This window comes from Ursus arctos, unplaced genomic scaffold, assembly GCF_023065955.2.
Source record: "Ursus arctos isolate Adak ecotype North America unplaced genomic scaffold, UrsArc2.0 scaffold_10, whole genome shotgun sequence".
In the NCBI taxonomy this organism is placed as follows: domain Eukaryota; kingdom Metazoa; phylum Chordata; class Mammalia; order Carnivora; family Ursidae; genus Ursus; species Ursus arctos.
The window spans coordinates 63,262,754-63,287,312 of NW_026622764.1; the positions used below are offsets into that span (position 1 = coordinate 63,262,754).

The 24,559-nt window shown below is 36.9% G+C and overlaps 1 protein-coding gene across 8 annotated transcripts in view; it reads left to right on the forward strand.

Annotated features, from left to right (window-relative positions):
- The first annotated feature begins 1,456 nt into the window (after nt 1-1,456).
- Nucleotides 1,457-24,559, forward strand: part of SPART (spartin) — a 30,088-nt gene continuing 6,985 nt past the window's right edge. Inside the window, exons 1-8 of one of the 8 annotated variants that reach the window (XM_026493140.4) lie at nt 1,457-1,598; nt 5,368-6,179; nt 10,266-10,463; nt 12,571-12,747; nt 16,139-16,262; nt 20,516-20,710; nt 21,721-21,879; nt 21,959-22,049. In XM_026493140.4, coding sequence (XP_026348925.2) covers nt 5,370-6,179; nt 10,266-10,463; nt 12,571-12,747; nt 16,139-16,262; nt 20,516-20,710; nt 21,721-21,879; nt 21,959-22,049 — 1,754 coding nt within the window. In that variant the 5' untranslated portion in view covers nt 1,457-1,598; nt 5,368-5,369. Of the gene's footprint in view, nt 1,599-1,713; nt 1,903-5,367; nt 6,180-10,265; nt 10,464-12,570; nt 12,748-16,138; nt 16,263-20,515; nt 20,711-21,720; nt 21,880-21,958; nt 22,050-24,559 lie in introns of those variants that run through there. The other 7 variants (XM_026493137.4, XM_026493138.4, XM_044381760.3 and 4 more) reach the window with 7 other exon arrangements.

A 24,559-nucleotide genomic window follows, 5' to 3' on the forward strand; every position in this document is an offset into this window, starting at 1 on the left:
CATTGATTTAGGTCCTCTATAAACCCTCTCAGCAATGTTTTGTGGTTTCTGGTGTACAAGTCTTGCACTTACTTTGTTAAATTTATTCCTAAGTATTTTGTTCTTGATAGTATTCTCAATGACATTCTTAATTTCATTTTTGGAGGGTTCATTGCTAGTGTTTAGAAATACTATTGATTTTTGTATGTTGATCTCTTACCGTGCAACCTTGATGTATGTGATTAGTTTTAGTAACTTTGTGGTAAATTTTAGGGTTTTCTATTTAAAATGATCTTATATTTAGAAATTTTACATTTTAAAACACTTTTATGGCTATCGCAAAATTTTAAAATTAGATTTAAATTTATGTACTTACAATGCAGAGAAGTATGATAGATGATCAATAAAATGCTTTCCAGAATAAATATTTCATTGGGATAAAATTTCATGAAGAACTATGGAAATACAGGTTCAGGAAGAAAAGGAATGATGTAAAATTTCATATTAAAGAAAAGCTTGTTTGTGTAGTTTTAAAAATTGAAGAATATCAAATTGCCTGGTATTTAGGTTCCACTGGCTACATATAAAAGGGTTATGTAACAGTTCTATTTTAAAACATCAATTTACAATAAAACAATTTGCATCTTTTGCAACTATTTAAGTCAGATCAAAATTCTTACGGATGGTCAATCTAAAATTGAGGGAAAAGGTAGAGTCACATTTTCCAGAATTCTTTTAGGGAGTATAAGAGCAAAATCATTTAAACCATTGTATTAATGTATACCTTCCTAACCTAGGCTTTTCTCTTTGGGATGACTGTTACCTTTCTTCAATTTGGGGGAAATTTCCAAATGGCCCCTAATTTAAGTCTCACCCAGTGGTCATCCAACAGTCCTAATCATTAATTAGTTTTGATTGAGGTAAACAATTCATCTAGAATTAAGTCCCTGTCATCCCTCAACAAGTCACTTAGCTAGTCGTAAATGCTCAGGATACTGTATACATAATTTTTTAAAGGCAAGTCTATTGAAGAATATATAATCTGTCCTCTATAGCATTTTAGTAATTTTAAAGAAGTTTTGGAGAAAGCTAAGGTATGTCCACTTTGATTTTCCCCCTCTTAGCTTCTGATAATCATAAATGGTATTAGCACAGTTGCTGTTTATCCTGAGGAGCCAGGAATTTAACATTGACCATACTGCTACATAGACTTTTACCGTGCGCAGGTGCGCGCGCGCACACACACACCCACACACCCCCTCCAGACTTTTACCACTGGAGGTAACTGTCTTAGAATACATTAGTAACAAAGATTAGGTTCCAGAAGAATTGAATCAGCCTTTGTTCTCCCACGTGCACTGTGTCCAGGGCTCCCTCTAGCCGTGACCGCTCTCACTGCCCACCGCTCTTTCCTAGCCCCTCCAGCGGCTTTGGTTCCGCTGGGGAGAAAGATATTGCGCAAGCGCGGGGGCTGACGACGTGGCCGCAAAGACCAGGGTTGGGGGTCCGCGCTGAGCGGCTGGTTCACGTGATTCTCTGAGGGGCCTTCCGCCCTCGTCCTTTTCTCCCCAGAGTTTCACCTTGACTCTGGGATTCCAAGCTGACATACCATTTAGAAGGTCAGCGTGGGAAAGACTTAGGCTGGGCGGGCCGGGGTAAGCCGCCCGAGTGGGCGTCACGCGAAAGCCGACCTGCGGGCTCCTGCCGCGGGAGCGAGGGCTGACGGGCGGGGCGGCGCGGCCGCGTGACGTGGCGCGCTCTGGAGCGCGCGACTTGGAATGCTTTGTGAGTCCCGGCGTTGGGTCGCGCGCGCGTGCGAGACGCTAAGAACCTCGGGACCGGTCCCGGCCCAGCGCGTCGTAGAGGTGCGGCGTCTGAGGGAGCAGGTCGCTGGGCTGCGGCAGCCGGGCGGGGACGCTTCAGGTAGCGCCGAAGTGCCCGACGTCTGGAAGGCACAGGTGGGGCGGCGGCCGGCAGGGAAGGATTCGCCCTTGGCGCGGGCCACCCCCCACCCTCCCGAGGCGGGCGAGTCGCGTGAGCCCCGTGGCCCCCGCGGCCTGGCGGGGCGGGGGGAGGGGCAGGGCAGAGAGGGCCCCGAGCCCTCATCCAAGTATCAGACATGAAACTTTCGTTGAAGGAAGCAATTTCGAGAGAATAGTTTGAGAAGTTGTTCTCTTAGTTACCCCGCCTCTTATATTTATGGAACCTTCGAGCGCCGCGCTTCCTGTGCCCTTCACTCCCATTTACTGGCTTACGCTGCCTCCCACTTCCACCCCTTTGATCGTGCTCTTGGAACATCTCTGTCGACCATTCTTGCTGCCTCATACGCGCTTGTTTACTTGGCTTCGAAAATGGCTGTGGTTTTGCGTCCTTAGAGCTTCGTGAAAGTTCGGTAGCCTTTACAAAATATCAGCAACCAACAGCAATTGTATTGGGAATGGATGGCACACGATTTTGCTCTTTCGAATGCATTTGTTCGTGTTCATTAGGGACTGAGCATCGCAGAGGCTCTCTCCGACCTAATTTTTATGTCTGGAAAAAGTTTCTCTTGGAATGTGCACTGTTTCGTGACACGGCATTATTGCGTTACCTTACGGTTGGCCCATTTTCCACTAACTAGTGAACTGTTTTACTCTGTCCAGGATCCTCGAAATTTACTTTATTGCGTTGTAATTTAATGGATTTGTGTTCAGGATTGTTGCTACTTCTGAAATATTGGTTTAAACGTTTAAGAATTCAGGTTTTCTTTGAAATTTCCAAGCAAAACCAAGAAAAGGGGAATGTAAGAATGTCCCCAGTTACAAACGGAGCTGTTTTTTTGATTGCGCTCCTTTGCAGTAACAGACCCCGTTTGGTGACTTTACTGGAAACCTGTTTGAAACAGGAAGGGTTTATGTTGGTTCTTTCTCACCTGTGGGGGTTTCTGAAACGTCATTTGTAGAGTTCCCCTGACAAGAATGGATGGGATGCTATTGGAGGGAATTTCATACAGGTATTTGAAGAAGTTCCGTGTTCTTTTTTTGTAAAGGGCCAGGTCCGCAGGCATTAGAGCACCTTCTGCATTAGAGACTATTTGTGATGTTGACCTTAGCTTGATTGTCACTGCTTTTAGGGTTAATGGGATTGAACTAAGTTGTCAGGAGTTTGATTCAAAATTTTACCTTTTCTCCTGAGATTTTTTTTTTAAAGCTTAAACATATGCACACCCACACATCGTTATGTCCGAAACAAACACGTTTGACTTCTTTTATTAGAACCTTTTAAAAAATAAATGCGCTATTTCTGTCTGGAACCAGGGTTTGGTTTGGGATTTAAGACGATTATACTGATGTGGGTACTATTTTATTTAATACTATAGATTGACATTTCAAAACTTCCTGTTCTCAACTTTAAAAATGAAAGTATGTGAGGGGCGCCTGGGTGGCACAGTCGATTAAGCTGCCCGACTCTTGGTTTCGGCTCAGATGGTGATCTCAGGGTGGTGAAATAGAGCCCCTCCTTGCGCTCCATGCTCAGGGGACTCTGCTTAAGATTGTCTCCCTCTCCCTGTGCCCCTCCCCACCTTAAATAAATAAATCAATATTTTCCCCCCTTTTTTAAAGATTTATTTGAGAGAGAGAGAGCACAAGTTGGGAGAGAGGGAGAAGCAAGCTCCTCGCTGAGCAGAGAGCCTGATGGGGCTGGATCCCAGGACCCCAGGATCATGAACTTAGCTGAAGGCAGACGCTTAACTGAGCGACTCAGGAGCCCCTCGATCTTTAAAAGATATTTTAAAAATAAAAATTAAAGTTTGTGGAATCATGTAATATTTTTGTCTTTTCAAGCCACTTGATAAGGTCTTAACTGTGATTAGGGATATGACAGGCATTAGTTTTTTTAAGAACTATTCTGCAGTTCTTACCCCTGTGAAATGGATTTTCTCAGAGACTGCTGAGAATATATCAAATCCTGGAGTAAATCCCAAATTAAAAATACAGTATTTCATTACAAACTTTTACTTTCTTTTTTCTTTTTTTTAAAAAAGATTTTATTTATTTATTTATTTGACAGAGAAAGCCAGCAAGAGAGGGAACACAAGCAGGGAGAGTGGGAGAGGAAGAAGCAGGCTCCCAGCAGGGAGCCCGATGAGGGGCTGGATCCCAGGACCCTGGGATCATGCCTACCCTGAGCCGAAGGCAGACGCTTAACAACTGAGCCAACCAGGCACCCCAGACTTTTACTTTCTGTACAAAAGTTCCCAACTACATTTCACCTGATAGATAGATTTTCAGGTTTTTTCCCCTGCTAAACTTTTTTTTTCTCTCCCAAGATGGAGATGCCAGCAAGAAATGCTATTCAGCAACCGACCCATGGAATTACGCCACTGCCACCGCCACCACCACCACCACTCCCCCAGCCCCCCACACTTTCCTTTTCAATAGGCAACCCATTGCCTCCACTGACACGTTATTTCAGGAAATCTTTCAGCACACTATGTAACGTAAGCTTTGAAATGTAGGTATACACAAGATCAGGTGTTGAACACCTTTTCACGTGCCATTTAAAAATCCTCTTTTGCGAAGTACCTGTTCATGTTTTTTTCTCATTAACAAGAAGGAGAGGTTATGCCTTTTTAATCTTGCTAGAGTTATTTTAGTGGAGTCTTCGGAGGGAACAGGGCTAACCGCATGTGAGTAACCTGCCACCTTTAAGTGGAAGTGGATAACTTTAAAGCTTCATCCAGATAATTTTTTCTCGTTTCTGTCCTCTCCAGTGTGTGACTCAACCTTTTTTTTTTTTTTTTTTTTTTTTTAAAGATTTGTTTATTTGAGAGAGAGCGTGGGCATGAGCAGGAGGGACAGAGGGAGAGGAAGTGAGAATCTAAAGCATACTCCTTGCTCAGCACAGAGCCCAACTCAGGGCTCAATCCCATGACCCTGAGATCATGACCTGAGCTGAAATCAAGAGTCTGATGGTTAACCGTCAGAGCCACCCAGGTGCCCCTGAACCCCATTTTTAATTAGGTGGATATAATCTGGATTTATATTATAATGAATTTTAGAATGAGGCTCTTTGGTTCTAACATTGGATACATGGTAGGAAACATTTATTTATTATAAGAAACTGTAATAAGAAAATTATTCAGTAGATATATTCTGACTTATTCTCTTCTGTTTTTAATTAAAACAATTTTTAGGAACAAGAGCATTATTTATCTATTCAACAAATACATATTGAGTGCGTTCTCTATGTCAGATCTAATAATAGGGTTAGGGAATACAAGAGTGAACAAGACAGACCAGCAAGACAGTTGCTTCTTGAAATATATTTAGGTAGGAGAAACTGATAATAATTCAATAAACAAATAGTTAAATTAGATAATTAAAGATAATATTTTCTGTTTGACAGAAATGGAGCAAGAGCCACACAATGGAGAACCTGCTGAAATTAAGATCATCAAGGAAGCATACAAGAAGGCCTTTTTATTTGTTAATAAGGGACTGAATACAGATGAATTAGGTCAGAAGGAAGAAGCAAAGAACTACTATAAGCAAGGAATAGGACACCTGCTCAGAGGAATCAGCATATCATCGACAGACCCTGAACACATAGGTGCTGGGTGGGAATCTGCTAGACAGATGCAACAGAAAATGAAAGAAACACTACAGAATGTACGTACCAGGTTGGAAATTCTGGAGAAGGGTCTTGCCACTTCTCTACGGAATGATCTTCAGGAGGTGCCCAAGTTATATCCAGAATTTCCACCTAAAGACAAGTCTGAAAAGTCACCAGAGCCTCAGTCCTTTAGTTCACCTCCTCAGCATACTGAAGTAAATGGAAACATTTCAACAACAAGTACAGGGTTGGTTCCTGCACCTAGTTCTTTATCCTTACAATCTCAAAGTCATCCAGCAGAAGCACCTCCTGCTTATACTCCTCAGGCTGCTGAGGGTCACTACACTGTATCCTATGGAACGGAATCTGGGGAATTTTCATCAGTTGGAGAAGACTTTTATAGGAATCATTCTCAGCCACCTCCTCTTGAGACCTTAGGGCTAGATGCAGATGAGTTGATTCTGATACCAAATGGAGTACAGATTTTTTTTGTAAATCCTGCAGGGGAGGTTAGTGCACCTTCATATCCAGGGTACCTTCGAATTGTGAGGTTCTTGGATAATTCTCTTGATACCGTTCTAAACCGTCCTCCTGGGTTTCTTCAGGTAAGCCAGAGAAAAATGTAAACATAATTTGAAATATGTATAGAATACATTGTTTTTGTTTGTCAATATTTATTATGTGTCCAGGACAACAAGTGCAAAAAGATCATTCTAGTTCCTTATTAATATATTCTGTGAAATTTATGAGCCTTAAATGCCTAGATGTTTAATTTTTTTTTAAGATACAAAACTGTTTTATTTTTTTTTCGAAATTGTGTTTTATTATTAAAATTGTGGTGATAAGACCTGAGGGACATTGGAGCATTCATCCTTAAATTTTTAATTCTTTATTGAAGAAGAAACCTAGTAACTTCAATTTCAAAAAGGATTTATGTAACTCATGTGGGTGTGTTACTGTAAATTTCCACAAATGTTGTCAAGCCCCATCTGAGGGGTTGATCTGGGCTAGACCTAGCCCAGTATGTAGAACAGTGTTTCTCAACCAGGGGTGATCTCCCCCCACTCTCCAACCCAAAGACATTTTGACAATGTCTGGAGACATTTTTGGTTGTCACAACTGGGGGTGAGTTGTGCTACTGCTACTGGCATATAGTAGATAGAGGCCAGGGGGACTCTAAACCTCTAAACAGGATCACTTTCGTCAATCAAAATTATGTAACCCAGAATGTTAATCATGCAGAGGTTAAGAAACTTTGGTATAGAAGTAGAGATAGCAATGATAATTTAAGATGCATTTCTAATATTCCAAGCAGGTAAATTTATTGGAATGCCCTTGGTCCAAGAGTAAAGAATGGTGCTAAATAACAACTGGTGTTGTTAGGGCACTGCTGTGGAATTAATGAAATATTCTAAAGGCAATATTTTGAAGGTGATATTGTAATAACAATCTGTTTTTAAAAGATTGGACATCAGTACAGGGAGTTGGGTTCTAGGATTGAGGACTCCATTTATACTGGGTATAACAAAGAAGTTTGCATGCATGTAAGGAAGATGACTATTTGAGCAAAGCAAGTCTTTTTGTCCAGAGTCCAGATGATGTGGTTGGTTTAGTTACAGCACTAGTTACCTAGATTGATTTTGTCTTTTGGTATACTCCACTTTCAATTCTTAGGTAGCTTTTACATGGAATCAACTTGAAAGTTGTTTAAAGGGAGTTGGAGACTTACTAGATATATATGAAGGAGTTATTTGGGGGCATTGCTGGGGGAAAAAAAAAAAAAGACTTCATTATTGGATAGGAAGAATATTGTGTATCCCGTAAGTTATTTTGGGAAATAATCCTTGAGGTAGAAAGAGTAGTCATATTGATCGGGATTGTGAAGAGGCTGATAAAAGCTGTAATACTTTCTGCTGACCTGGTAATAGAGCTGTGTTGTAACAGTGGAATTTAAAACCTTTGCGGGGTGGGGTGTGCGTGGATGGCTCAGTCAGTTAAATGTCAGACTCTTGATTTCAGCACAAGTCGTGATCTCAGGGTTGTAATATGGAGCAAGGCTCCACGTTGGGCATGGAGCCTGCTTAAGATTCTCTCTCTCCTTCTCCCTCTGCCCCCCAAACATAAATAAATAAATACGTAATACAATAAAATACATTAAAAAATAAAAAAACTTTTGGGGCCCAGACTACTGGAGATATGGGAAATGAATATCAGAAACACTCTACTTGGTTACATGAGCTCAACCATTAAAATGACTTGTTTTCTAGTAAAAATTTGTCCGTTTGAGTGCTTTAAAGAAAGTGTTTTTAATCTTTCTAGTATCTCCTATTTTTGGTCGTAAATAATAAGTAAAATTTCACTGAAGTTTGAGTTTCTTGAAGGGGCTCTCATTTGCATGTATTCAGATGTTTGTAACAGTGACCTAAAAGGCAGTTAACATGTATTTACTGAATGTCTCTGTTCTAAAAAACAAACACTGAATCAAGTGAATATTAGAAGTTAAATATAATTTTTTTTAATATAACTTCTTATACCCTAAAAATCACTGTAGGTCTGTTCATGAAATTAGAAATTAACATTTGTTCTTAAGTAGGCAGGCATAGAATTCTAGGGTTTCTAAAAATGATTTTTCTCTAGGTTTTAGTTTAATATACTTTTTAAGCCTGTTAAATTTGTAGTCAGTTCATTAGAACTTAGGCATAAGGTTGCTTTCTAAAAGTGAATCTGGGAGAAATCTGCCTGTGGTGGATAAGCCCTCCAATCTGCAATGATCTACTCTGAGAAATGTCTATAAAGTTTCATTTCAGAAGATTTGGGGATACTCCAGTTCAATCAAGGTGTCCAGAATGTAGTTAGTCTTAGAGAAATCATGACAATAAAAGAAAACTTTCCCAATTTTAGTTATTTAAGTACAACCTTTGCAGCTTTTTTTTTGTCAGTCTCATACCTCTGCTATTATTACTTTCTAAATAGTTTAGAAATGAGACATTTAAATGTCTCATTTGTTGGGGTTCCTGGGTGGCTCAGTCGGTTAAGTGTCCAGTTCTTGATCTGGCTCAGGTCATGATCTCAGGGTTAAGATTCTCCCTCTCCCTCTGCCCCACCACCCCTCTCTTAAATAAACAGATAAATAAATGTCTCATTTGTTAATTTTGTCATCCCAACCAATAACAGCGGTGAAATTGAGAGATAGATGTATTTTTTCTTAATTTATTGAAATACATTACTATTCAAATTTAAATAATCTGGTGTATTACTTAAAGTCCTTTCATATACCACTCATAGTAATATACTTTGGAAGACACAGTAATCAGTTTTATTATGTCTTCTCTGAGTTTGACTTATAAAAGATGGAGAATGGTATTTGAGATGACTAAAAAAGAGAACCTATAAAAGAAGAATTTGAGAAGGCTTATTAAGGACTCTCCAAGAAAGAATCAGACTTGGATACTCTGATCCTTATAGGTTTATATTCTGTTGATTAGAGATGATGGCAGTGTACCAGAATTTTCCATTTTTTATATGAAATCTTCCATGCTCTTTGACTCATTTACACAATATTTTGATAATAGATTATTCTCCCAAGTTTCTTAATAATTAGGAAAGCAATGTGTCCTGGATGAGCAGCACAATTAGAATATTCTCTTCGCTCAGAGTGTAATCTCAATGGAAATGAATGCATTTGGATATTATGATTTAAATTTAGTCTCTTCTGAATTTTTATCTTCAGAAAGTGAGCTTAAGTCTTAGTGTATGGACAATCTGATGATATTGCAGGGCAGCTTTGTTTGTTTTGATAGAACTTAATAATAGATGGTAAATCCATAAGCATAACTTAATGTTCTATTCTAGCTATGTCAGATTCTCTTGGACTTAGTAAAAAAAAAAAATTAAGCAGCATTGTGAATGCTGGTTTTCTTTTTTTTTTTTTTTTTTGGTTTTTTTAGATTTTATTTATTAAGAGAGCGTACTGTGGGGGGAGAGGCAGAAGGAGAGGAGAGAGAGAATCTCAAAGCAGACTCCATGTTGATCGCAGAGCCTGACACGGGGCTTTATCTCACGACCCTGAAATCATGACCTGAGCCAAAATCAAGAGTCAAATGTTTAACTAACTGAGCCATCCAAATGCCCCTGCGAATGCTGGGTTTCTACTTAAAGGAATTGTTTGGCTTCTCTGGTGCCAGATTGCTTGCGTCTAAATCCTAGCTCCACTCTTCACAGACTCTGAGCAACTTAATTAACCTCTCTGTGCCTTAGTTTTCTTGTACATAAAATGACAATATCTAACTTCATGGAATTATGTGGATTAAATCAGTAAATACACGTACTTTTATTTCCACAAAATCATGTCTAATTTGAATTATAAAGAAAGTCTTAATTTACTTTGACTTATTTATTTAAAACTAAATTCATTATTGGTTATCTGCTATTTAAGGCTACTACTTTGAAGACTGTATAGTTAGTGAAGCAATAACATTTTTAGGACAGTTCTTGTGAGTGATATGCACAAAGATCAGACTAGCAAGTGGCTAATTTTTAGTGGGAATTTATTGATGCTAATGATTCTGTAAAGCCTTGTAAAATGCATTTAGAATTTTGAAATGTTTATTTCCTGGTATAACAATTCTAAAACCAGTGAAAACCTTGTATATTCATTGATTTTTTTTTTTTCCCCTGACTAATCCTTTCAGGTTTGTGACTGGTTGTATCCTCTAGTTCCTGATAGATCTCCAGTTCTTAAATGTACTGTGGGAGCCTACATGTTTCCTGATACCATGTTACAAGCGTCAGGATGCTTTGTGGGGGTTGTCTTGTCTTCTGAATTACCAGAAGATGATAGAGAACTCTTTGAGGATTTATTAAGACAGATGTCTGACCTTCGGCTTCAGGTAACTTGTGTGATCATCTTTAGAATGAAATCTACTTTAACGTAAGCACTTATGCTTTTAAAGAAATTGTAGTAGGGTCCAAAGTGATTGAAGTTCGAAAAATGACAATATATAATTTGCCCGTGTGTACACAAATACTAGTTGGAAATTGGCTGTAAATGGTGATTAAGATCGTGGTTTCTGGGGTCAAATTACCTGGGTTTGAATTTGAACTCTTGTACTTAATAGCTGTTTTACTCAAGTTATTCATCTTCTTTTTAGTTTCTTTATCATAAAATGGGAATAATATCTACTTCACTGGGCTGTGGTGAAGATTAAAGGTTAATACATTAACTGTCTTCTATCAGTGCTGGCAAGTAGTAATGTTTTGTGAATGTTAATTCTTGTTATCACCACAGCCTTCCTGCTCAGTTGGAAAAATAGCCTAATGGGACTAAATGGTGAAGCGAAGGTAATTTGGGCATCAGCAGATGGTTATGTTGGACATTTTAGGGGTATGATTGGCATTTTGAGGAAGAAACAGGTTTTAGTTGAGGGAGTTGTCTTTGTTCTCATGATAAATAAAGCTAAGTAAAGAGAAAATAAAGTACAATTTAAAACATGGTCTGTCATCCTATGAACTTGCCTTATTAAGCCTGTTTTTTCCCTCCCCGTGTGTTGATCTGTCATAAGGAGTTAAAATATAGACTGTTAAGGAGAGCTGTTCTTCAGGTGTTCTTGCGCATCTTGATGTAGGACAAGGGGGGGGAAATATTTTTGATTGTGAATACTGACAGTTTTCTGAAGTTGAAGGAGATTGACAGCATGATAATATACTCTTTTACTCTCTGTTTCAGTCAGTGTGTATTTAGAATCCATTATTTAACTAGGTATTGTGTTAGATGATGGATGGGAAGACAGAACAAGAGACTGAATATAAAGATACTATTTAACAGCTCCTATTCTCAGGCACTTATAGTCTTCTGAATAACCACAGTACAGGATGATGATAGGTGATGAAATAAAAGTATACACACAGTTAAGGAGATCAGGGGATATTTCACAAAACAGTTTCCTTTGAGTTCAGTCTTAAAAGTTTTGTTCCTGTTTTCTCAGAAAGTAGAATACACTTTCATTCCATACCTATGTTGAAAAGATCACAGGTGACAGGAGCAGGCTAGTAGCTAAGCAAAAGGTCAGAGTCCTCTCTAGCATTAGGTTGTATGAACTGTATATGAGAATGAACTGGTGATCAACATAAACTTTAGCATAGCCAATGCTAAAAATTTAAGCTATAGTAACAAAACTGTGGTCCCCTTACAGAGTTGTGTGTAGCCTCAGTGTGCTCATAGAGAGTAGTTGCCAAAGGCAAAAACATGGTCAAATGGATAAGAGTTCAAGTCTTAGCTTTGCTGTTTACTAGCTGAATGAAGTGACATTCCTAATTATTTCAGGCCTGTCATGGAGCACTTTCTCCCTTCACCCCCTCCATTCATTGGACCTATATTACTGGGCTTTAGGAAAGAAATTAAACCAACTTTTACATGTTTACTTTTTGGTTGCACATCGTTTTTAGTTTGCTCTGTTGTCCCAGAACTCTAACTGTAAACAAAAATTAGTTACTAGCTATAACTTTGACTTACTTGTCTTTACTCTTAAGTATTCATTCAACAAAGTATATGCGAACAGAATATCTTCAGTATTAAGTGCAAAAACAGAAAACAAAATCAGTCTTCCAACAATGCAGAGTGGTTAAACTGGACATGAGTTTTGTTGATTGCCTTTAAACTCATTTAGTCTTACATGTGTTCCCTAAAACTTACCATTTGTTATTTAATTAAATTCAAATGTAGCTACATCTGACTTAATGATAACTTAGACAAACAACTTTTGTAAGTTTATCTTTTATGCTTTGTCTTTAGAAATTTGATTTAGGCCATATGCTGTGAACTAAAGAACTCAAGGGGTTGGGATTTGGTGATGAGATAAAACAAAAGTATAGAGGAAAAACTAGCAAAAGTGGTTGTATTTGTAGACTGTCAAAAACATCAGTGTTTGAACAAGCACATCATTAGAGCATAGCTTAGAGAAAATTTGAATTTGATTTAAGGTTTAGTCTACCCCTTAGGCCAATTGGAACCGGGCAGAAGGAGAAAATGAATTCCAAATCCCTGGAAGAGCTAGATGCTCCCCTGACCAACTGAAGGAAGCCAGTGGCACTGACGTGAGACAGTTGGGTCCTTCATTGGACCAAGACAATAAGGACGTGCGTCATAAAGGAAAACGGGGGAAAAAAGTAAGTAAAGTAAGTAAAAAAGCAATAAGGTATATGTGTGTGTTCTATTCTAATTGTACCTTTCACCAGTTTCAATTATTTATAAGATCTTATCCCTGTTTACTAAAGCAGAGCAACTTTCAGAATCACAAAATGATCACTGGCAAAAATAATTAGAATCAGCTTTAATATTTTCCTTTCCAGTGTTTGTTACTTAAACTGTTTAAAACATACTCTGTGTTTTGGGGGATAGATTTTTTTTTTGAAGTATTTGAAAGATTTTTGTATTTACATTAGTGCATATCTTTTTGTTTTGTGTTGTGTTGTTCTCTACCTTCCTTTATACACCAGAATCTTGGGGCTAGATATGCTTTTCCTTACACTACCATTTTTATTCAGTCCCTTGTTTCTGGTCATCAGGAAAGAGAATGAATTTTTAAAAACATGTTTAGTAGTGGGGCGTCTTGGTGGCACAGTCAGTTGAACATCTAACTTTTGGTTTCAGCTCAGGTCTAGATCTTGGGGTCCTGGGATTGAGCTCCACATCTGGCTTTGTGCTCAGCACAGAGTCTGTTTGGAACTCTGTCTCCCTCTTCATCAACCCTTCCTCCCCGCCCTTGAGCACTCACTCTCTAATAAATAAATAAATCTTTAAAAATATATATGTTTAGTTGTTTTTTCTTTTATTTCTTAGATCCTGAATATTCGATATGCTCTAAATGGTAGTAAGTTCAGTAAGTATTTAGTGCTAGAATGCTAAGCATAGTGGAAAAGTTAAATTTCTTATCTCAAGGAATTTATTGTCTAGCTAGCAAAGAGCATTTCTATCCAGTGTGATCATTAGACTAAGGTACATAGGTTATATAGTAGGCTAGATTGCACCATCTAATGTACAGCCTAGCCTCATAGATAAGTATGGGCCTAGAGAGGTGTGGGAAGCAGTAAGGAAAGCTTCTGAGAGGGTGTTATGGCTAAGATGAGTCCTGAAGGATGAAGCAAAAGTTGGTCATATATATAGCAGATTGAAGGGGATTCTGGGCGGAAGTAGTAAGATAAGCATATATGAAGAAAGAAAATAACATTGTGCGAGTATTGAATTACAGTTTTGTATTGTTCATTGTTGTATTCCATATTATAAGTGCTCAATAATTATCTTAGAAGAATTAATTCATATCACTTGAATATTCTACATTAAAAAAAATTTTTTTTTAAAGATTGTATTTATTTGAGAGAGAAAGAGAGCACAAGTAGGGTAGGGGCAGAGGGAGAAGGAGAAGCAGACTCCTGCCCAGCAGGGAGCCCAACGACATGGGGCTAGACCCCAGGACCCTGGGATCATGACCTGAGCTGAAGGCAAGCACTTAACCAACTGAGCCACCCAGGTCCCCCTTGAATATTCTACATTTATCTGTGGATTATGTTGAATGTCTTAGACCAGCTTTATGGAGGACATGGGGAGTCCAAGATGGTTCCAAGAAATATATTTATTAAAAAAAAATTTTTAAGTTAATGCACAAAATGCAAATCCAAAAGATACTTAGTGAAAAGTAAGTCTGCCTCCATTCCTATCCCTCAGCCACCTAGCTTCCTGCTCCAGATACATTATTGCTAGCTTCTTATCCTTGCAGATATATTCAAACATCTATACATACACATGTTTATTTTGTGTGTGAATTATACATATACATGCACACATTCATGTAATAATACAAATGTAAGCATGGGAGGCAAACTGTTTTGCTCCTTGCTTTTTTACTTAATATTAATGTTTGGAAATTTTTTACATCATTTGAAACTTCCATTTTTAAAAAATTTAATTTTTTAACTAAAAAAATCAAATCATATAAACAGGTTTATACTTTGAAAAACTTTACTCCCACCTTTGTCCATATCATTTTCCCTGCCACAGTAGGTAATCACTTTTTATCAAGAAGTTGTGTTTCTTCCCTCAGTTTCTTGAGGCAGGTAAAAGCAAATAAAAACAGATTTCTTTCCCTTTCTTATACAAAAGGTAACAACATGGAGTGTCCTGTGTTTTGGTTTTTTTATTTGATGATAATTCTGTCAATGTTAATAAATGGAGAAACCCTCTCAATCTTCCTTATAGCTACCTCATATTTCATTGTATGGATTTCTGATAGTTTTCTTTAACCAATCTATTATTATTTGGATGATTCTAGGCTTTTGATATTAGAAACAGTGCTTCAGTGACTAACTTTGTAGATCCATTGATACAGACATTTGCCAGTAATTCATCGGGTAAATTCTTAGAAGTGGGGTTACTGAGTCAGTAAATAAATGCATTTGTAATATTGATAGATTTTACTAAGTTGCCCTCCCTAAGGACTATACTCATTCAGTGTAGGAGACCTATTTCTTCATAGCTTAGTCCACAGAGTGGGTGATCAGCCTTTCTGTATTTTGGCAGTCTGATAGATGAGAAACGGTGTATTGGAATATCTTATTTGCATTGATTTTATTATGAGTGATGTTGTGTATCTGCTTAAGGTTTCCTTGAATTTTGTTTCCTGTGTGATGTCTATCCTTGTCCTTTGTCCATTTTTTATTATTGGGTTGCTAGTCTTTTTCTTCTCAATTTCCAGGGGCTCTTTATATAGTAGGACATTGGCTCATTATTAAAGATAGAAGTTGCTAATATTATGTTCAGTTTGTCTTTGGGTTTTAATTATGAATGGCTTCCCCTTCTCCCTATAGAAGTTTTCGTTTTGCTTTTAATGTTGTTTTATGTTTAAATGAAGTTCTCTTCGTATTTCTATTGGGAAGCTTGATTTTCAAGTAATTTTATAGTATTATGAGGTCTGAGTTAGCCTGCTAGTAAGTTCTTAGAATGAATAAATTTAGCTTTGACATTTTAAGTGTTGGCCCTAGTTCTCATACAGCTGTTAAATTAACAAAATACAGGATATCTGTGTTCCCCATTTCCATTTAGATGAAGTAGCAGATTCTTCTGTGTTTATATATTTTTACTTGCTTTTACTTGATTTCTGTCAAAACCGGTTTATTTGGATACATCCTTCCTTACTGATTGAGTCATTTAACAAATCTTTTAAATCTTACTGAGTATCATGTGCATACTGTCATCAAGGGGTTGATAGGTTTATAAAGGAACTCATAGTCTCATCAGTTTAAATATGATTTGATAAATGCTGTATTGGAGGTATGTTAGTATTTAAACCTTACTCACCAGGGAGACCTTATATAAGACCAGTACAGTTTTAAGCTTTATGGCAGTTGTGGTATTTTGCTTTATGTTGTAAAATATACTGGTAACTATGTTGGCTGGAGATATTTTTATCAATTATAGCTAGTATTTGTTGGCTTAATATTTTATTACATAATGCTTATAATTTTTCCGCATCTAAGTTCTTTATTGTTTTACATTTTGAAAAATTTTTACTAGGCTAAAGACCCTCCAAGTGAAGAAGTTAATCTGAGTCACATTGTACCCTATGAGCCAGTTTCAGAAGAAAAAGCAAAGGAATTACCTGAATGGAGTGAGAAAGTGGCTCACAATATTTTGTCAGGTATTACAGTAATGTTAATTTTTTTCCCCTATAATGTGAAACCTTTGGAATCCATAAGAGAATACTTAGAAAGATAGTATTTTGTATTTTGGTTCTAAGTGATCATTGTATGAATACTTAAACAAAAACAGAAGGAACTGGTCTTTTAGAATATTACATATTATCATATAGGTATAAGTTCTTCTTGCCTATTTTCTGTTTCATTCTTGGGAAAATTGATAGTGAAACGCTTCGGGAATCCCCATACTCTCAGGATAGCTCTTCTGAACATAAAATTAGTTATTTCCCTTTCCCCTTTGAAATTCCCCTTTAATCCTTTTCTTTTCTCCCCTCTCCCCCTTCCTCTTCCTCTAAAAAAATGGTAAGATACTCATACCGTCTTTGGAAGCAAAGTAGCACTCCCTAACCAGACTGCAGTGGAGGTATGAAGAGACCTGAGGATTATAATAGCTAAGCTTTGGGATGTAGGCCCTACTATTTAATTCTGATTAGAAAGGGCATCAGATCAGTTATTTTAAAACCAGAATGATCATTCCTGACATACATCTTTCCACTTTCATTGGTTAGCATTTTAGCTTTTCAGTTGTTGTAGCTCTTAGATTTGGACCTTCTATTTTGTTTTTAAAAAACACTGTCATTCACACTTTAGTAAGCCAAATTCATGACCCTGTAAAGGAATCTTGATCAGTCATTTAAAAGACTGTCAGTGCAGATTTCCATCACTGTAATAAATACCCATTAAATAAAGATATCTTAATCAGAGGAAGCCTTCAACATGAAAAACCAACAAGTTAAAATAAGTGAAAATTAATTAACTAGGAACTAACATAATATTTTGCCCATGTCAGAGAGCTGCTAGAGATAAGAAAAGACAAAGCCAAATTTTTCAGTTATAATTTTAACAGTTAAAATTGAGCCTTGAAAAAGATTTTCAAAGAAGTGCTAAAGAAAAATCTTCACTCTTACTACCCGGCCCCATAACTTTACAGATTGCTAGGCTATTAGGTCAGCATTCAGAAAACTTGCCTATATTCACAAATATGTAGATAATTTCAAAGGTTATTTTCTTAAGTTTTTTTAATTCGTACTGCTCAAGATTGTTCTATTTACTATTGCTGTGTAACAAACCATCCCAGATTTAATGTAATGAAACAACAAACATTTATTTATACTTAGGAGTACTGTGGGCCAGGTATTCCAAAAGGTCATAACAGGGATGGCCTGTATCTGCTTCATGATGGCAGGACCTCAGCCAAGAAGACTCAAAGGCTGACTAGTGACTCATTAGCTGGCGGCCAGAATCATCTGAAATTTCCTTCATTCACAAATCTGACGTCTGGGTTGGAAGAGCTGAAAATTAAGGACTGCCAAATAGAGTGCCTTGACATGCTCTCCATGTGTTTGACAGCTTAGCAACCTTAAGCTAGTCAAACATCTACATGGTAGCTCTGGGTTCCAAGTATGAATGATACAGCAACAGGCAGAAGCTTATATACCCTTTCTAACATATTCTTGGAAATTTCTAGTATCACTCATTACAAGAAAATAATAAACATCAGATTTAAGGGGATGTGACACAGACCCCACATCTTAATGGGAGGAATGTCAAGGTCATGTTGAAAGAACATATGGAACAGGTGATACTGTTTGGCTACCTTTGGAAAGTATCGTATGCCATAAGTCTTAGGCCTCCTAGGTACCACAGAGATTCCACATACTGGCTCTATTCAGAGAGGTAGAGCATCCTTCGAATCAGCTAATCCTGGGGACAGATCTCTTTAGAGATTTCAGAAAAACTCTCAGCAGTGCATCATTTGAAAATGAGCAAAAACTACACTATGATAACACTTAGGGGCCTGCTTTACTACTCGAGACTTTAGTAGGCTTTTGTAACTCTTTTCTTTGCATCTTATCTCCTCAGTTCTAGCAATACCCGTAATAGTTGGTTACATTAAAATTATTTAACTACCAATCAGAGTACATATCTTTTATGTACTTTTTAATAGGTAGAATGAAAACCAACTAGCTCACCAAATACTTGAGGTACAAGTAACAAAGAAAGTGGCAGAAAATATCCAAGATTTACTCCAGGGAAAATGATCTGATCTGTCAAGAGACTGTTTCTACCTGACTCATGCAGGCTCTATACAAAGATAAGTAATCAGGGATCTAAATTGAGCTTATTCACTTTAGTCTATGATTGTTCCTGTCCAGTGTCTGAAGATCAGTAAAGATCAGTAAAAGCTATAGTATTGTATTTCATGAATATAAAAGGTGAAAAAATATGAAGTAACTGCTTAAAATTTAGCTATGTAGAAAATTGTCTTGAAAGGCAGAATTACACTTTTAAGAAGGCAGCTGCCAAACATTTTAGATGGAGGGTTTAGTAAGCTAATTTGGGAAGTGGTAGAGGATCTGTGACAATAGACCGATTAGAGCACCCCCTCACTGGGTTAAATTTGAATGAGATAATTTTAAGTCCTCTGCAACTTCTCATTTATTCAGCAAACATTCATTGCCTGCTCTATCTCAGCATTAAATGGATGCATATAATGCAAATATGGATAGAATAAATCTATATCTGGCACTACACATGCCATTTAAAAGATCTTAATAGCTACCAATAAATCATTACATTTCCTGATCTTCTATTGTAATATCTTAGGTTTAATGTATTATCTCTATAATGCACTCTTCCATGGTGATAGCTTCTTTGTAACTTGCATCTAGCATTTCTTTTTATCAGTCCTATGACTTCTCATTTATCTAATTTCCATTTATTCTTAGTCATTAGTGGACTCTGTCCCTCCTGTTTGTTTCATTGCAGGAATATAGTCTACTTAAGCTTTCCTTTGTTTCATTGTCGTTTATGATTTCTCAGTCTTCCTTCAAGCTCAGCTGGTTTTTTACTTCTTAAATATTTTCAACCTGAAAGTTAACTCTAAACCCCCTATGAATATTTTTAATAGAGGTCTTCAGTCCCTTTATTGTTATGGGAACTCTTGGCTGGAAGGTATTTGTCTGGGTTTGAGACCTGGTCTTCCCCCAGGGGTTGGACAGTGGGGGTAGTATTTGAGCTAGAGGTGGACATGTTAACTAAAAGAGGAAGAGAAACACAACAGTTTTTCTGATCAGTTACCACTTGGCACTTAATTTTTCATTGTTAGCATTTTTAAATAGGGTTTTCACATGATCACCAGATGCCTACTCACTCATAGGCCACAGTAATTACGTAAAAGCCATGCCCCAGACCTTTGGAGAATATACTTAGGTATTTTATATGTCTAGCTTTATTTAAAAGCTTGTTTTTTCAGGGTATAGCCAAAAAGGAAATATTTAAAATTATAAGCTCTCCAAGGCTGGGTAAAACTTTCTTCTTCCTCTTAGGAGAAACTATTCTCCTTGGTATTTTTTCTTGCTTTTCCCATCTCCTTTCCACTTCTCCTTTCCTCATGTGTACACAGGGCCTTTTCACTAGAGAAGTCTATGCTATCCTGCTTTCTGTCTTGACAGTCTCATTTTTCATGCATGCTGTAAGAAGCATTGAGCAAAGCAAAGGGCTAGGAACTATCATGAGAATTGGCTAAACCATTTAGGCTTCCGAGTTTTCTTCTTAGATCTTTTCTACTCATGTATTCTTTGAGTAGTCTTCTGTCTTTGTCATTCAGGTTTATGTTACAAACTGAAAGGTGCTGAGATCATGGAATTTGGGTTTGGGATTGAGGGAGGAACAGGACTCCCTGCCTTATGCCTTTTGTCTAAAGCAAGCAAGCAAGAGTTCTGCCTTGGTGTTTGAGATCTGGGTTTATTGGTTTCCAATTTGCATTATTTGTGTCTAAACCCCTCAGCGCTTCATAGAGGAAAAGTGGTACCTGGACTAAGGCAAGAACAAGAATACCTGAGTCCTCAAGCCAAATACTGTGTTATTGGCACCAAAACCCAGAAGTAGTCCCTAACAATAGTAATAGTGTGGTAAGTAACATGTAGAGAGATACCTACAAGTAGTAGTAGCAGCATAGAGTAATACAAAACTATATTATTGAGTGATCTATGACCTAAGTACTGAAAGATGAATTTACCTAGAAAAAATATATTCCAGCAGAAAATTATAATTGTAAATTTGGCTTGAAAGTTTACGGTATGTTTGGGATCTGAACATTGAATGCCTTCTTTTTTTTCCTGTTGGTTTATTAAAGGGTTTATAGGTATAATCAGCTCTAATATTGTGCACTTTTAAATCTTCCTATAAAAAGGTGCTTCCTGGGTGAGCTGGGGTTTGGTCAAAGGTGCTGAATTTACTGGCAAAGCAATCCAGAAAGGTGCTTCTAAACTCCGTGAACGGATTCAACCAGAAGAAAAACCAGTGGAAGTTAGTCCAGCTGTGACCAGGGGACTTTATATAGCAAAGCAGGCTACAGGAGGAGCAGCAAAAGTCAGTCAGTTCCTGGGTAAAGTAACTTTGGAAGACTTTACTTCTTTCAGTTAAATTAAAAATGATCTTTTAATCCAGGTTAATCTAAATGTTCATAGATGGTTTAACCTTAGGAGTAAAGGATTAGGACAAAGCAGTGTCACCTTGCTACTCATAGTGGGATCTATAGCAACATCAACCTATCTGAGAGCCTTAGAAATATTTCAGGTACTTGGCACACATTACTGATTCAGAAACAAGATCCCTAGGTGATTTTTATTTGCTTATTAGTTTGAGAAACATTGGTTAAAGGGTTATTTTGATGTGTCGAGAGGGGAGTGTCTGTGTCTTTGAAAAGGAATGGCTCTGAATGTATTTGCTATCCTTGACTATGACACATTCTTTTAAGGACAGCTCACTGCATAGTAGTTGGGGTCAAGTGGGAGGGATGTATTGTTTGAATTAAGCTGATTTGGTAATTCTGGTGTCAGCCTTCCCAAGTAATATCCTACTAATTCCTTCTCCTTTGAGAATCATAGATCTAAAGTTTGGCATTTTAAGATGGCCAGATCACTCCTTCATGAATTATCATTAGATTTAGTAAGATTATCTTTTTGGTATTCAATATTCTTTGAATCAGATTTTGGATTGTTTACTTAAATAGGCTTAAATACTTTATTACTATTTCAGTGAGATATTTATCAATATGGAGAAAACCTAGAAATACACATAGCTGGAAGACATGAAAGATGGACCTACAAGTCTTTCATTGCAGCAGTCTTGGTTTTCTTTTAAGCAAATTTCCAAAAAGAACATTATATTTAAGAGGCAAGGTTTTAATCATTAGGTTCTACAAACGTATCTTTAAACCAAATAATAGGCTTTGTTTAAAAACTAGGCAGCCTTGGTTCTCATCCTTATATAGAAATGCTAAATTATGCAATAAAGCAACTTTAGATGCTCATGTAAGAATTTTGTTAAGAGTGGTAAAATCAAGGGAAGAATACATTTTTTCTAAGTGTTTCCTTTTTTTTATGGTTATATTAGTTGACGGAGTTTGCACCGTAGCAAATTGTGTTGGAAAGGAACTAGCTCCGCATGTCAAGAAGCATGGAAGCAAACTTGTTCCAGAATCTCTTAAAAAAGACAAAAATGGGAAGTCTCCCTTGGATGGTGCTATGGTCGTAGCAGCAAGTAGTGTTCAAGGTAACAAAGACCCATAAATTTAACTAGGAAGCTCCATTCGTTTAGCTGTAGTGTTACTGACTTTTAAATATATTTGCAGGATTTTCAACTGTCTGGCAGGGATTGGAATGTGCAGCCAAATGTATTGTTAACAATGTTTCAGCAGAAACTGTACAGACTGTCAGATACAAGTAAGTTGAGTTTTATCATTTTAATGACTAAATCTCCTATAGTATTTGCAGAAATTCAGGACAGTTAAAATGATCGTGTCATTATTGAGTATCTGATAAAACATTTTTTTACTCTGTTTTTCTTAATACTATTTTAGGTAAATCAATGGAATTACTGTGACTTTGTCTTACATTACTAATGGTTATATTTGTTCATCACTAATGCAAAGAATAAGTTTAATGAAAAAAAAGCCTGTAGTTTCTGAATACCTTATATTGACTGCATGTTCTTGATGGGTGATGTTTGCCGGCAGTTTTGATGGGAAAAACTTGAATTATATTAATGTATTGTATCTTGTTAACATTAGCCCCTTCTTTATACAAAGAATGTTGAATATTGTCACATCTTATTTGACTCTACCATTGTTCATTCTTATTGGAATGGACAGATGGTATGTCATCTATTTCATATATTAAGAAGTGGGCAAAAATAGAAATGAGTGATCTGCCCGGCTACTCTGATAACTATTAAAGGTGAGACTTAAAACAGGATTTTCTGATTTTAGCTCTTTGTTCTTTATAAGTCCTAGGGGAATCTAGGTCTAAAAAATCTAGTATGAAAGACCCAAGTTGCTTTCTTAGCTTTGAATTAGTTTAAAGCCTAATATTAAATTTTTATTAGAAACCAAAAAGTAATATTAATGGTATTCTCAACTCCCAGTTATTTGTATTAATTATCTACTCACAACATTTGAGTTCATACTTATGTATTAGACGTTGTGTTCAGTGCTTTTCCATATATGTATTTAAGCTTTAACACTATTTTTCTTTGAGAGAGGAGAGAGAGAAAGGTGGGGGAGGGGCAGAGGAGGAGAGAGAGAATCTTAAGCATGCTTCTTGCCCAGCACAGAGCCCAGCACGGAGGTGCCATCTCACAACCCTGAGATCATGACCCCAGCCAAAACAAGAGTCAGACACTTAACCAACTGAGCCACCCAGGCACCTCTAGTCTTAAACACTATTATCTCCATTTTACAAATGAGGAAACCAAAGCATAAAGCTGTTAAATACCTTGTTAAAGATTATACCCCTAGAGCTGGGGTATAAGCCAGGTCTCTTTGTGTCATGCAGTATGAAAGAACAGTACTGGACCAACCCTGTCCTTGATGAGACATCTATGCAAGTTTAGTATCTAGGGTAAGAAACCACTATCTATCATGCATTTACCTTCCCTCCCACTATAGTAAATTACCTGTGGCTTAGGAAAAACTAACTTAATTTCCAGTCTGAGTTGATTTGACCTCCATCTGGGGCGTGCATACATTTTGAGTCAAAGCAGTGTAACATCTTGGAATGTCAATTTGACCGAAAGATTTGTCAAAGAAAATACAGAATAGATCTGAAATTCTTTTGGTGGAAATATAAAACCCAAGTATTCCAGCTTACCTCTTGGTACTTATAGCCTTGATCTCTAATATTCTTTGTGTTATGGCTCTGAGGATACTTTGGTGGATCAGTCGTAATTAGAAAAAGAGTTTTTTCTTTTGTTGCAAGAGTCCAAGTGAGTCAGAAGTGCCTTTTAGGCCAAAAGTGAATTATTTTTAGATTATCAGTATCATTTGTTAGCAGAAATAAGTAGGCAGTCATGTTAGAAAGTAATAAATGCTTCCAGTGGCTTTGCCCATTTCCTACTTTAATGAAAGAAAATGCTTATCTAAGTACAGTTAAGGAGAGCTTTATTAAAGATTTGGGATTCACATAACTAGCAAGGTTTTAGGGTAGATTTTGTATTTTTGGTCCTTAGGAGATGAAAAGGACATTTTAACTGTGGTTCTGAGCTCATTTATTTTTATTATGGTATGTATTGCTGTTCTTTTTATCCTTTACTCCAAAGATTCATGGAGTGAAAAAACAGGTGAGAATTTAGTTAAGTAGGTTTATATTTCTAACTATAAAGGTACTTTGGTCTTAGCAGTAATTTAATTAGAAACTTAGGAAGATGTGAGGGGCAGTGGGAATATAAAGGGTTTTGTAATACTGTTTCCTCACTTATGGCCCAGAAGTAGAAATTGTCTTTTAAAAGAAGAAACTGCAAGTATTAAACCAGTAATAACTTAATGATATTTATCACTGAAGAAATGGAAGAGCCAGTTACTTCATTTAATTTGGTTCTCATTTATTTACATAAATTTATATTTATGAATTTACATTTATTTACACTTTCAAAAAGTATTTGATAGCATAAGCACTTGTGTTTTTCTCCTCTAATCCAACTGATGATAGTATAATAAAATTTGTATTTTTATTGCCTATGATAACTTATTCTCCCAAGTTTTGAATCTGCCATAATTATATGAATTATGCCTAGGAGAAAAACGAATGTGTTATATATACTTCCTTATCTGATTTCTGGTGTTACAAGCCAGTACGGAAGATTATCTTTTCATTTAGGCATATTTAAAAGCAGATTGTGTTAGAGAAGTATATTGTTTATACGTTTCATGGTTTTGATTATGATTCAAGATAACGTT